The sequence below is a fragment of the Pholcus phalangioides genome, unplaced genomic scaffold (genome assembly GCF_987345545.1).
Source record: "Pholcus phalangioides strain wild (caught in Gottingen) unplaced genomic scaffold, Ppha-v1.0 ptg000010l_1, whole genome shotgun sequence".
NCBI lineage: Eukaryota > Metazoa > Arthropoda > Arachnida > Araneae > Pholcidae > Pholcus > Pholcus phalangioides.
In genome coordinates this window covers 30455226-30469978 of record NW_028301603.1, presented here as the reverse complement: position 1 = coordinate 30469978, position 14753 = coordinate 30455226, and the positions used below count along the sequence as shown (strand labels likewise).

General features: G+C 39.8%; 1 protein-coding gene across 1 annotated transcript in view; it reads right to left on the bottom strand.

Moving 5' to 3' along the window:
* Nucleotides 1-11845, bottom strand: part of LOC149081268 (cell adhesion molecule Dscam1-like) — a 265918-nt gene extending 254073 nt beyond the window's left edge. Inside the window, exon 1 of the mRNA XM_089238109.1 lies at nt 11222-11845. Within this exon, the coding sequence (XP_089094235.1) occupies nt 11222-11273 (52 nt within the window). The 5' untranslated portion in view covers nt 11274-11845. The remainder of the gene's footprint in view (nt 1-11221) is intronic.
* Nucleotides 11846-14753: the final 2908 nt, after the last annotated feature.

Here is a 14753-nt window from a genome sequence, read left to right as displayed (position 1 = left end):
AATTCGGACATGTATTTCATGCATGGCGCTGCAAAGGGATGCGGAAATTTAGTTGGAGTTTCCTGCCACATCAATTAACTAAGACTTTTTGGAAGCAGAAACTTGAAGTTCAAAGGGGGGGGGGGGGTGAATCGAAATACCTAGCACCCACCCCCCCCCCTTTAAAAAGAAAAAAATATTTATTAATTTCTACGTTTCTTTAAATCTAGATTTGTTTCTTTCATGAATCGCGCAGGAAGTCGCCATATTGGAAAACTTGGACACGGTTTGTATGTCCCTCAAAGAAAAAGGGAGCTATCACGTGATCCAAAAAGCCTCATTGAAGAAAACCCGGCCAGCGCCGGGTATTATTAGCTAGTTTTATAAAATAAAATTGGAAGCGCCCACTGCCGGGAATGTGGGGGGCGATTATAGAATGCTGCGCGCTCCCCTGCTGCCGTGCCATTCAACAACTCTGCTTTCTTTTGGGACCAGATCGCCAGGGGTGTTAACATGCTTCTGCGAAAGACCGACTTGGAAGGACTGCGGGTAACTGATCCAGTGCACAGGCCACATAGCTTGGGGCCCTCTCATATCAGGAAAGGTTCAGGACTTAGGTTGCTGGACTCGCTTGGTCAAGGATGCCCATCTCTCTCCAGCATCGCCCAACCCAGCAGCGTAACTGGCTTACATCCCGAACAGGATAGAGCCGGGGTCGTGCCCCTGGTTATATAGCTTCCTCTTCAATCAATCCAAGGTAGAAATCATCTTGGCGATCACGGCAAAATTAGTACTTGGAACGTTCAGTGACAACGCAGACTAGCAGTTCACCGCTTGCGTTGCGACCATGCATTCCATGACGAAAATTGCTAGTTTAGGTGTGTGTTTTTAACACTTTTGCCCATGCGTTTGAATGCATTCACCATTCCCACTTCAAAATTAGGAAGGCAGACGGCAGCATCAACAGAACACAGAACAAGCACAACTTCGACAGTATAAATACTTTAGGGCCATGGGCATATATACATGTACAGGGTAAGTAATAAGGAAAGTCATTTCAGGTCGCATTTTACTGGAGAACCGTTCATTCTAGGGGCATACTTCCAATTGGAAAAAGTATCCACACAACGAGTAGGCGTCAGATACATCATACGGGGTTGTATAGTTATTATTATACGGACACCATGTGGTGAAGAACACAATTACGAAGTTTTTGCCCTGTCCCTCCTGATGCCAACAAAAGGGTTTCCATGTTTCTAATTTGCTATTTACAGCCGAAATATTCGTGCACTCTTGTCAAAAACGAGTAATTGTTCTGGAGTAATACGTAATGTTCTGAGATTCGTTGAAATTCGAGTGAACCACCAGAATCAGATCCTTCATCACTGAGGTGACTGGTTCCAAACCCAGCTTTCTTGAAGCAATTTTGAATTGTGTGTTGGCTGACTTTTGTCCATGCTGAACAAGCTATCCAAATGGTATCACCTTCTGTCAATCATAGTAACCGCCCATGATTGACACGATTTGTCAACACGATGGACTGTATTACGAATAACCTTTCTCTTTCTTATACGTTTCTTTCATCTCCGGAAAAAAGAAAGATTAACGCGAAAGAAAAGGAATGTCCGTGTTTTTTTTTACTATCGTTGGGCTTGGCCAGGGTCGTGAGAGCGTTTCCCGAATATTTAAGTATTTTTAATTCCTTTTAAATGAATTATAGAATTGAACACTTTTTCTTCTTTTGTCACTTTTGTCTGAGGCCTGCCTTTACTTCTTGTCTTCATCCAAAGCCTTCAGAAGTTCATTTGCTGACTTGTTGTATTTTTCACTTGATGTCGCTGCCGTCACATTATAAACATTTTCTCTTCTGTCTCGTTCCCACGTTTGGATGAAATTCCAGGAGTAACGCGTGATCCCTATTCACCAATCACAAAATAGGATCTCTGCCACATTGTTCTAAATCTAGAGGTAGCACACACTTCTTGGCGGGAACTTTTAGAGTATTGAGGTTTAGTAGTTTATGTCGGTCCTGCCCTTCCCAGCCAGAACGACCCGAATTGCTTGGAAAGTCAATTTAAAAATGTAATAAATTAGAATATAAGAATTTTCCTGCCACTGGATGCTTCCAAGGGCAGGGGATGATGGTTCGTGAGTGTTGTGTCTAAAAAATATGCGCGATAAATATATTTATTTGACTATAATATTAATCGTGAGACAGGGAATATATAATTACCATTATATCTTATTACTTTATAAGTCATGAAAATTATCTTAACTCTTGGTTTCACAAATTCAACAAAAATGGGAAATAAAACGGCGTATCTGATTAAAAATTTAAGACGGTCAAAATTATGGGAATGTACCGTAAAATTAGGGTCATATGGTCAACCCTATATATATACGGATAGCGGAGAGTGACGTCATTCTTTCGCCATCTAGTGGCAGAATCTGCAGTTGTAAGCTTTTCCTAAGTCGGGTCCGACCGTCCATGAACGGTCCCGTTCATTGCACACGAGCTCCAAGGAAACGCACCAACCTCTCGATGAGTATGAAAAACAAGCCTGCCGTTCGGAATCGGCAATAAATTGTAGGTCCCGGTTTAATTAGCCCTCGTGTGCAGAAAATGACCGTGGTGCGACAAAAATGATCAAAATGATCCAAGGAAACATCGAGAAATTCGTTGCGTTTGTACGTAGTCTAGTGCGTTCACCCGGAAAGGGAAAGGACGTGGGTTCGATTTCCCGCAAAGGCAGTCGAAGTTTCTCTCTTTCCAAAAATTCATCTTCGCAGCAGCCAGTTGTATATATTGTATATATATAATTAATAATTATTGTATATTTATAATTAAATCTTTTTTTAGTTTTCAACGTTGGGCCTCAGTGTGATGAGCTTTAGTTCTACGAATTTCTGGAGAAAACAGAAGCAAAAATCGACGAAAAAACATGCCGTTATACCCGTGGTAGATATAAATACCGTTATACCAGAACTAGATAATAAATAATTGTTAATGCTAATAGATTTTTTTGGAAGCGTCTCCCTACGGAGAGCACATTTTTGTTTTCTCTACCCCGAAAGAAGACGAATCCACTCCGTTATGCAAATCGCTAAAGGATAGAAAAGATGAAAACAAAGAAAATAGTAAAAATAAAGGAGAAAAAATCTTTAAATTTGAATTTATGTGGATTTTTTTTCCTTTCACAAAAAGCGTTAGTACCTCTCTCTCTCTCTCTCTCTCTCTCTCGTTTGCTTTAATACCCTTTTAGAACCTCTTCATTTTCAATTATTACCGTCAAGGAGATAAAAAAAAGAAAGGGAAAATAATTTTTGATTATGTTTATTTATCCATTTTCTTCGGCTAAAGAGCACTGAGTGCAGTATCACCGCCTGCTTTCGATCCAGGGATTCTTAATATTTAGACTGCGAATCTTCATTTTGTGTATATAGATATATTTTTTTTTCTCGTTTGCTGAAGAATGAATGGCAGTATCTCCATTAGTGCCCATTAAGATTTTATCCCGTTTGGAAGAGAAAATAACGTTATATATTCGTGTTTTTTGAGCTATAATGGTGTACAAGATTTGTGATTATGCTCAGAGTTTTGTGAGTGTATATGGGGATTTTTTTTTCGAGGATCTGATGAATTATTGGCGTTAATTTAATCTAGGAAAAATGCACATGAATCCCTCTTCAAGTTAAATATGTATTTAATAATTTTTTTTTTGCATAAAATAGTCGCATTGGGTTAATTCGGAGCTCAAAAGAAGAGCAAAAAGGTTCAAATTATCCATTTCATCAATGTAGGATAACTATACTTTCATGAAAAAAAAATCAGAAACTCTTGATAATTATAAAAATGTATTGAATGCTATATCACTCACTACGCCAGTTGTTGCATCTAGTTGCCAGTATAAGAACTACAAATATTGTATTTGTAAATTTGAATTTTTTTTTTCTTTGGAATGTTCCTATATGTTGTACAAAACCATACAAGTCAATTTATAAAATGAAACAAAAAGTGATTTTCGTGGTAGAACAGTCTTATTTATATCTATAGAATTTCGGTATAAGGAATTCTGTTGCTATCTTTTGATTGGTTTTCGTTCTTTTCATTAGTATATACAACACGACTTTATATTCTCTACCAATTCAGTCTTCTCTAATGTTCTTATCCGCAAGTCAACAAAATTTAATTTTTCCGAAGTTGAATAAGCGTGTGAACCTCGTTTGGAAATGGAAAAGAAGTAATACTAAAATACATTTGTTATTCCAAGATAAAACTAGCAATAATGATAGAGAGATATGGATCTTAAACACATTTTACCAGACAATAAACTGAGATTCAATTAAAAAATCTTCATGCATGGATGACTATCTATAGAAATAAACTCCGAAACACATTTTAAGCGCGTATTAATCCAGCTTACTGGTTTGCCAGCTACTATACTGAGAAATGTGAATACGAGTAGAATCTTGACCATCCGGCCTAGTTTCTTGTGCCCGAGTGGCGTGGTGGTAAGATGCTGTCAAGGTTCTGCGTTCAAACCCGAGGGAGGATATAGGTAAGATATTTTCCCCTAACGGACTTGAGGCGACCCATTAATAGACAGCGCCTTCATTTCCAACTCATCTCATTAATGGTAGTGAATTGCAATATAGCGATATGGCCACAGTTCGTGTTTGGTGTAGTAGTCTCTTGGTGCCGACGTCACCAAATCATCAGAGCTGTCGCCAAACTTCAATAAGTTTGTTGGCGATATTTACAGAGTAATGAGTTAATTTTCATTTTTGCATAAGACAATGACTATTTCCTGGCGAAAAATGACGTAATAAATGATACAAATACAACACCACAACAGGCAAAATACCCAACGAGGTGGCCGAGAAAAAGATTCCCATAATAAATATGGATGTCATATATTTCAAAAATACAGCAACCCAATTAAAAATGATAATGATAAATAAGAACTATTTTCATAATTCCCGTAAGAATATTTATACAAATACAAATACAAATACAACGCCACAACAGGCAAAATGCCCAACGAGGTGGCTGATAAAAAGATGCCCATAAAAATATGGATGTCATATGTTTCAAAAATACAGCAACCCCATTAAAAATGCAATTACCACAAATTATAAACAATATACCACAAATTATAAACAATATACCACAAATTATAAACAATATACCACAAATTATAAACAATATAAAGCCTTGGACTTTCTTTTTCTGAAATAAATTTTTAAAACGTGCCGTACAGTACAATGCAAACATTTACATTTATCTATAAAACTTATGTATAACGTACAGACCTGTACCAAGCGGTCCCAACATGGTGTGAAAGAGAGGGGGGGGGGGGGGTAGGAAGCGAGCATTTATTGAACTCCGGCCTATATCCAGCTTCTCTGTTATCCGGCCCGCCATTCCGCCACAGTAGCACGGGTAGTCTGGATTCTACTGTATTTCATAGTTGAGCCTCCCTATACGTGGATCTTATTACAGCGTAGAAGTGAAACGTGGGAACCACGTTATAGAACTTTTCGTGATAATTATTTGCACGGGAATGGTATTTCCAACCAACAACTACTTACAACTACTTACTTTCCAACTTAACAACTACTGGGAGTTAACAACTCTAATATTAAACAATTTTTTTTTTTTAATCTGCTGTTTAAGACATTGTCGTCTCTACGCCGACCAATTTATCAGAGCTTTGAATAATGCAGTCTTGCGTAAATGGTTTTATCATTATTGTTATTATTTTCTCTTTTGCGTAATTATTTGTTGTGTGCGTCAAAATGTAATTGTATATAGTTCCACCTTCAAAGCTGTCTCCGCCAAATTAAATAAATTATGAATAAACTGCGATTTCAGCACTCCAGCTTTTAAAGATTACAACACATAGAAAATTTCGTATCTCTCTAGTAGCTACTGCCGTTGATAGGCGTAAAAAACTCATCGAAGATCCGGTGAAACACCAGCTCTACAGTGGGAAGAGAAAATCCAGTGTGTGAAACTAGAGCCGAAACAAAAAAAACCTCAGATTTTGTTGTGATTATAATTCTTTTTTTTTTAAATATAGACTTCATGCTATACTCTGGGAAAGATCAGTAAACCACATAATAAAGAAATGGGCAACCAAAATTTAGCCAGAAATTCTGGAAGAATAGACATTCTGCAAATGGCATATCTGAATAAAACTTCGTATTATATCCAAAACATTTGAGGAAGAAATCGAGTTAAACAGGCACTTTCAACATTAAATTGAATAGAAAACTGAAGAGGAATTGTTAAACATGAATTATGCCAAAATTCGAATTAACCAAGTTCGCCTGTGTAACGCAAATGAATTTCATTATATACAATTTCATTTCATTAAAATTTCATTTCATTAAAATTTCATTACTTTCTGAATTTCATTTACAATTTTTTCATCAACAATTCTAGATTCCCGTAGACATGAAGCTATACCACACATCCATATTAAATGAAAAAAAACTCAGCGGGATATCCGCGCCCGCTGGTGTCCAACAGCCGCTGTGGTGGTCGAGTGGTTATAGTGACGGACTCGCGATGCGAAGATCCGGGTTCGAACCCCACAGTGGTGGTCGGCTGAAGTTGGTTTTCTGTGGTTCCCAACTTCAAGGCGCGAATGCGAGCCGATCTTCCCGTAAAAAAGACTCGCCACAGAGAGCAACAGACCAACAACGTTACAAATATTCAATCATTACACTTCACCCACAATTTGAAGTGTAGATGGCAGCACTAATCATGGCAGCAAATATCATACACAACACTAGCTACACACTCAGACTGTTAGGTGCACTCACTTTGTTCCAGACTCTGCCACGAAGCTGAGCTGGAAGAGATTTCGGCAACGGGATAAGTCCGGTGGCAGAGATCCTGCCGTTTATTCGCTGGTGCACAACAACACTAAGCATAAACTCGGGTTCGAACCCCAAAATGGTCGTCGGCTGAAGTTGATTTTCTGTGGTTCACTATTTCGAGCCGATCTCCCCGTTAAAATGTCTCGAGAGCAACAGGCCTACAACGGTACAAATATCCAACCATTGCATTTCATTCAGAATCGGAAAAATTGATGGCAACACTGGAAGATCAGGCACAACACTAGATACCAAAGCCGCTCTTAATGCAGCTTTGCTAGATACGCACTTACAGTGTATGGTACACAGACTCTTTGGCGAATCAATGTTGGAAGAGATCTCGGCAACGGAATTCTCTGGAGTTCATTCATTCATGTACAACCGTGTTTAGCATTTTTAATGAGCACAGTTGCAGAAAAAAATATGCGATAAAGTTTGCAGTGACTGTCGCAAAGATATTGACAGCTTGAGAACTACAAATTATACATGAATGATATAGCAATGTTCTACCCTTTTTTACAACTGCGCGATAGTGAAATTATTTGAACAATTTCACAGATCGGCGGAAATGGTACAAACAGATTGCGGACCGGCGATAAATAAATAAAATGGAAAAAACTAATTTGCCGGACACTCAAAAAAATGAAGGAAAATCTGAAGACCAGCAAAAAAATTACAAAAAATTCTTAAAAAACAAATGAGTTGAAGAAATAATTTGTGCACAATCTGGCAAATAAATAAGAACATGAGAGAAATAATTTGCGGACCGGCTGACAAAAAAAAAACATGAATGAATTGAAAAAATAATTTGGAGACACACACCTTTTTGAAAAATAAATAAATGGGAGAAATAATTTACGCGGACCAGCGGGAAACTGATACATGGGGGAAAATAATTTGTGGACGGGCTGCAAAAAATGGGTGAATGATGGAAATAATTTTTGGAACGGGTAATAAACGAATAGATAAATAAGAAAATTAATTTTTAGACCAGTAAAAAAAAAAATAAATCTATATGTATAAAATTGATTTTCTGTCTGTGTGTGTGTGTTCTCTATACAAATCTACAATTTTAGATCTATCATCACCAAATTTTGCATAGATACCAAACGTGACCCGACTTGAACGATAGGCTACTTTAAAAGTTCGTCAGGGCAGGGAGAATTCCAGAAATGGGCAAAATACGGTCAGGCAACAATGGTTTCTCCGCCTAAACAATCACTTTTGGAATGTTTACTTTGGTTGCAGTGGTTCCCGACCAATGCGTTTCAGACTTATATATATGCGTTTACAATGGTTTGCCATTTCTTTGTCTCAATATATGTATATAATAGTTTATATATGCGTTTATATAATGGTTTGCCACTTTTTCAATCCTCCCAGCAATTGAAGAAAACCCGGGCAGCGCCGGGTATTATAGCTAATGGACGAATAATTTGCGGAAGGGCAGAAAAGAAACGTGAGAATTAATATGTGGAACGGCTGGTATATAAAACACAAATAAATGGGACAAACAATTTTCTGAGAGGCGAAAAATAATTACATGGGAAAAATAATTTTTGCGGACAAGGAAAAATTAAGTATTTGGGGGAAATAATTTGTAGACCGGGAAAAAACAGATAATCGACAAATATTTTGCTGACCGCCAAAAACTAAATAAATAAGAGAAATAATTCGACAAAACATAATATAAATAGTAATATAATAAAAAAATCAAGGTAAAATAATAATGAATGAATAATAATTAACAACATGAATAATAATTAACAAAACATAAATAAATGGGATAACTAATTTGCGGAAGGGCGAAAAATAAATACGTTCGAAAGATATTTGCGGACCGGCAAAAAATTAAATATATGGGGGAAATAATTTGCAGGCTGGCAAAAAATTGATAAATGGACGAATAACTCGCGGACCGGAAAAAAATAATTTGATGTGACAGAAATATTTTGCGGAGCGGCTTTTGTATACAACATAAATATATGGGAGAAATATAATTTGAAAATAATTAGAAATTAAAGTAGAGAAATGATTTGCGGGCCGGTAAAGATCAAATACATGGTAGAAATAATTTTTCGCATCGGCAAATAATAAATATTTGTGAGAAATAATTTACGCTCCGGCAAAAAATAAATAAACGGGAGGAATAATTTGTGGAACGTCAAAAGTGCAAACAATTAAAATAATTCGCAAGTTTGCTGACGGTCAACACAGAAATAAACGTCAATACAGAAAGACGGTATATACTGTTTATATATTCAATTTAAAACATTAGGTAGTGGTCTACGGACCAGCGGTAGGAAAACACTGCGATAGAGCAGTGAACAAAGTTTTAACGAAGTCAGTACCGATTGATCTTGAAGTCACGTGATCAACTGGCGAGACAGAGCTGTTATTTCGGGGGAACGAAATCGAGCTTAAAAACTATTGTAGCTCTAAAATTCGGGAGGAGGGGGGGGGGGTGGGGTGATATCGTTCCTTTTGAGGTATCGTTTCTTTTGAGGTATCGTTTGATTGCTTCTAGTGAGTTCTACAAATGTACGACAATGGGAAAAGCAGAAAGTGATCCCATGAAAAAAATTATGGCGCGAAAAGATCATCCAAAAACTTCCTCAAAATGATACGTGGCTTCAAAAATGATCAGAAATGCAACTTTAGAAGTTTCCAAAAAGTCCAAAATTTTAAACTTCAAATGGGTGAGCTCATGGTGAGCGGCTCGAATATCGCAGGGCTGAGTGTCATTAGGCGAGTTTCGTGTATGGACCAAAAACCGCACACTAGAGAGAAGCGATGATTACAGTCATGGGAACCGGAACTTTGGCGCTTAGGCTATTTAAGCCCGCCTCCCGATATATTTGGGAAGAGGGGGGGGGGGCTTATCCAAATAATTCGTGAATTTACAATGCAATGCATTCCACCCAGCCTACTTTCTTGAATTGCATATATACAGTTTTATATACCATACATTCTCATCCTATAACCCGCGGGCCAAATGTGGCCTTTGGAGTTATCTAACGCGGCGAGCAGCCTCAAACTCAATTTTGTGATCACGTAATCGAACCGCGGTGTATTTCCAGATCATTTAAGTGACTTAGGGCACTGTTCTAGATCAGTGACTCGCAGCGTATTCATTCTTATCTCACTCAAGTGACCAACGGCGGATTTACAGACCACTTAAGTGACCCACGGCACATTATTTCTTCACTTGAGTGACTCGCGGCACATTTCCCCAGATCAATTAAGTGAACCAGAAGAACATTTCCAGATCACTTTAGTGACCAACGTCTCATTTACAGACCACTTAAGTGACATACGGCACATTATTTCTTCACTTAAGTGACCCAATGCACATTTCCCTAGATCAATTAAGTGGACCGCAGAACATTTCCAGATCACTTTAATGAACAACGGCACTGTTTCAGATCACCTAAGTGAACCGCGGAAAATCCCCAGTTCATTTGAGCGGCCCGCGGCACATTTATGGATCCCTTATATGACTCGCGACACGTTTTAAAACCAATGAATGGCCCCGCACTCTTCAAACGGTTCAGCACCTTCGGTGTAAAGTGTATAGAAGCGTACGTGGAATGAATGATGGGGAGGGGGGTCTATCTAGTCGTGTTTATGACGAAGCTTCCTAGTAACAACCAGTCCGCGGGACTGAAAAGTTTGAGAACTACTGATCGGAGGGGGGGGGGGTGGTTCGTACTCTACTGATCCTTCTGACAAAGCTTGGATGTGTACGGCTCGGCCTTCACTCCCGCTTATATGCCGGAATGACATGTTTGGTGGATCGTAATTTACTGATCTCCGTCACAGAACCTGGTTTTCTTCGGTTAGTTAGGTACTGGTCCTGTCACAGAGCCGGGTCGCGTGCTCGGTTCGTTCTGTACTGATCCTGGTCAAACAGAAATGTCCCACCTAATTTCATAATTTCAGCAGGGCCTACTGTCATGTTATATTTGGACCCCTGCGATTCAGTTTATATGGAACTATATATGAATTAAATAAGCTTATAATAATCATAACAAAACATGATTAAATAAGCTCTGTGGATTTCCGTGTTTTCTCAGATTTAAAACCCGTTATTCTACCTCTTTTACAGCTACATAGACATTTACTCCAGGGCCGTAACTAGGAGGGAGCAGGCGGGTCTCGTGCCCCGGGCGTTGGACCAGAGGGGCCACAAATTTCATTCTGAACTTTAAAGTGGGTATCACAATGCACTGTTGCCCCGGGCGACCGAGCATTTAGTTGCGGCCCTGATTCACTCACATCCGAAAAGGGTTCGGGACCCTTTCCTTTTGTATACGGGGAGTACTACATTACATTGAGGAAATAAGTACAGACTCACCTGTAGTAAAAACGAGGATGACAAGCACCGACGATACCCGTACAGGTAACATTTATCCTTTGCAGTGCGATAACAAAACCGTACACCCCGCAACAAAACTCGACTCAGGCAACGACGATCATCCGTGTAGCAGTAATAGCAAAATACCGCACAATTCAAACACCGCACATTACTTCTGAAGTTTTGTTCAACGGCATACGGTAGCAACGGTCATTCCAACAGTAAAATCCTCGGTACTGTTGCAACCAGAAAATTTCGAACAATTCTTGAACAATTCACAAAACTTCTGTGATTATCGGTGAGTAAATTCTTGAAAATATCTTTCCAGTTACGTGTCCGGCCTGTGAGGGAAATTTTTCTCGAGTAAATTCCTTGGAAAACTTGTTTTGGACCAAAAGAAAACCAGTCAAGTAAATTACGAGGTAAATTTTTTTTCCCACACACGCACGTGCAAGCAACAGACAAGAGGTGTGTGTGTGTTCCGAAGTGAGAAACTGTGCTGTGCCGAAACAACGTAAAGGAATGTTATTCTTCCCCGCTTGAAAGTCAAGAGAGAAAAAAGAAGAGATGGACGCGAGAGAGCGCAAAGCAGCGTCCGCCACTGACTGCGTCCAGTGGAGTAACTGCCGGATATATAGGAACGGCAACTGAATTCGACTGGAGAGAGAGAGAGACCCTATCGCTTCTCCAGGTCTCTCCCATTCCCATCCAGAAGTTTTCGGGATAGGTAGATGGCGCTGCGGCTGCTGTTGTTTTCCTGTTTTGTATGTGTCGAGGGATCTTGATCTTAACGGGGAAGGTTCACAGCTCATGTGAGCTTCGATTTTTTTGTCTGCTCTTCTTTTCCTTTTTAGTATCTTAACATATGATGATGATTTCGTGTCCGTCTTTTCTTCTGGGACAGACTTTGGAGAAAGGTTTTAAAAAATGGCAGGTATTTTCGTTCGAGTCTCTCTCCTGTTCCATTGTTTGTCTCCGGAAGGAGATTGAAAATGACATAAACACATTCTTGAGAAGAGAAATTGACTGTCATGTATTATGGCTTTGGCAGGAATTGTCACGTCCATGCATTCTCAGGTATTACGTAGATCATAGTTCGCCCCCCAATGCAATCTAATCCATAGAATCCTATGTTATACTCGTAGCTTCTACCGCCCCTCTGGAACATTCCATCGCCACCCCCAGGGGGCGTTAACGCCCACGTTAGGAATCACTGACCTAGATCAATGTTCTTCAACCTTTTTACAAATGGCCGGAGGCATTTACCAACGACACTTGGTTCGTATCAGCGCCGTCATTTCAACTTTTTTCCAGGGGGGAGGGGGGGCAAAGAGCATGTACTAAAGGTACGCATATATATATTTGTATATATATACCATTTCTAGTGTATTTTCAAAAGCCAGGGCTGCCCCCCCCCCTAAATGACGGGTCTGGTTATTATGCATAATCTTTGGTAAAAGTGAAATATGAAGGGTGTTCTGTTAATGGACCGACAAACTCAGAGGGTTGTTAGTAGACATCAAGATGAACAAACATTGCGATTGAACATGGTGTTGCAAACCACGTTGAGAGGGTGAAAATCGCGAAAAACGCATGCAGGCTCTGAGTCCAGAGGAAACGGAAGGTGGATGTCAGTTGATGACGCTGAATGCGTTCGTGGGTTCGCTCACCATATCTGACGTAAGCAGCGTGGCTAAACGCTGCTTACTCTCATAGCGCGGATTGTCGTTGCTGCAGAAGCAACGCATCAGAAGCATACCTGTAATCTTCGAGCGGGAATCGTTTTTACGTCGTTGTAGATAGACTGTGCGATGATGTCAGCCGGACACCACTTCCAACAACTCTTGTAATAATGAATCAAATAAATCTTTTTGTGGTCATTATTGTACTTTTTGTCGTTCCAGCGTGACGTCGAATACCTGCGTGCGTTTTCCGCGATTTTCCCCCTCGCAACGTGGTTTGCGACACCATGCTCCAATGCAATTTTTGTTCCTCTTGATGTCTACTAACAACCATCTGCGTTTGTTGGTCCATTAACAGAATACCCTTCATATTTCAGTTTTACCAAAGATTATGCATAATAACCAAGTGTCGTTGGTAAATATGATAAATACTATAAATTTTCATCGCTTTCATCAGTGGTTACGCATAATACCCTAATGTAGTTGGTGTTTTTTATAAATATGAAAAAACGTTCCAAATGATTCTAATATGTTTGGTGAATCTGTTCGGATCCCGATACAATAATAATAAGTTATTGACACAAACATCTTGAACGGGGGAAAAACAAACAAAATGTGATAGGAGGGAGAAAAGCAATGCAAATATCCATAATAGTGACCCAAGAGATCTAAATATTAACAAATTTTACGATCGTATCCCGATATAACGATACAATACATGTATGAATTATCATGTATAAAGTATATCATATAGTAAGATTTGTCATGTTCACCGATGACGCGACGCCTTGGTATTATGAATAATTCCCGGTAGAAGTGAGTTTTTTTAGTACAGTAATTATTAAATTTACCAATGACCCTTGGGTACTATACATAATCGTAACTAAAAGCGATAAATTCAGGGAACTTTATTAAACTTACCAAAATGCTCGGTAAGTATGTATTATATCCTGTTATTATCCGCATATAATTTATCCTGTTATAATAACCGCATTTATAACATTCAGCGTAACACATGCATTCTTTGGTATTACAGAGGAGGATTTTCCTTCGCTCTAGCGAAGGAAAATCTCTATCTCCTCTGTAGCTTAGTGGTCAGAGCACTCGTCCGGCAATCGAGGGACCCGGGTTCGACTCCCGGTAGAGGCAGAGATGAGTTTTTCCTTCCTTAAAAAATTAATATCTCAAATAATAAATATCTTCACAACATCCAGTCTTCTGTATATCTTGGATCCCAGATATGCTCGATTGGTGACAAATCTGGGGATAGAGCAGGCCAGGGTAGGGTGGTAATGTAGCGGAGGCAGTCTTGTGACATCCTTGCTGTGTGTGGCCTAGCATTGTCTTGTTGAAAAATGGCTCCTGGGAGCCCTGCCATGAGTGGCAACACATGTGGCTGAAGGATGTTATGGACGTACCGCTGGGCTGTCATTGTGCCATGGATCAATATTAGGGGTGACCGTGTATCGTAAGCAATGGCACCCCCCATACCATGACACCAGCTGTGGGAGCGGTGTGTCGCTGTAGCGACGGCAGCGAAGGCAGGATTGAAGCGTTCACCACGGGGCCTCCACACACGAACACCATTGTCATCACTGCTCAAGTTGAATCTCGATTCATCGCTGAAGACGACCTGGTTCCATTCCGTTGCAGTCCAATCCCGTCGTGCTCGACACCACTCCAAACGGAGGCGTTGGTGGGTGGGTGTCATTGGCAGCACACGTAATGGGCGCCGCGATACCAGATGTCCTTCAGCCAGGCGCCTTGCGATGGTTCGGGAAGACACAGGGGCCCGTAGTGAAGCTGCTGCCTGTGTCTGGATAGCGGCCAATGAGGCAGTTGGCTCTACG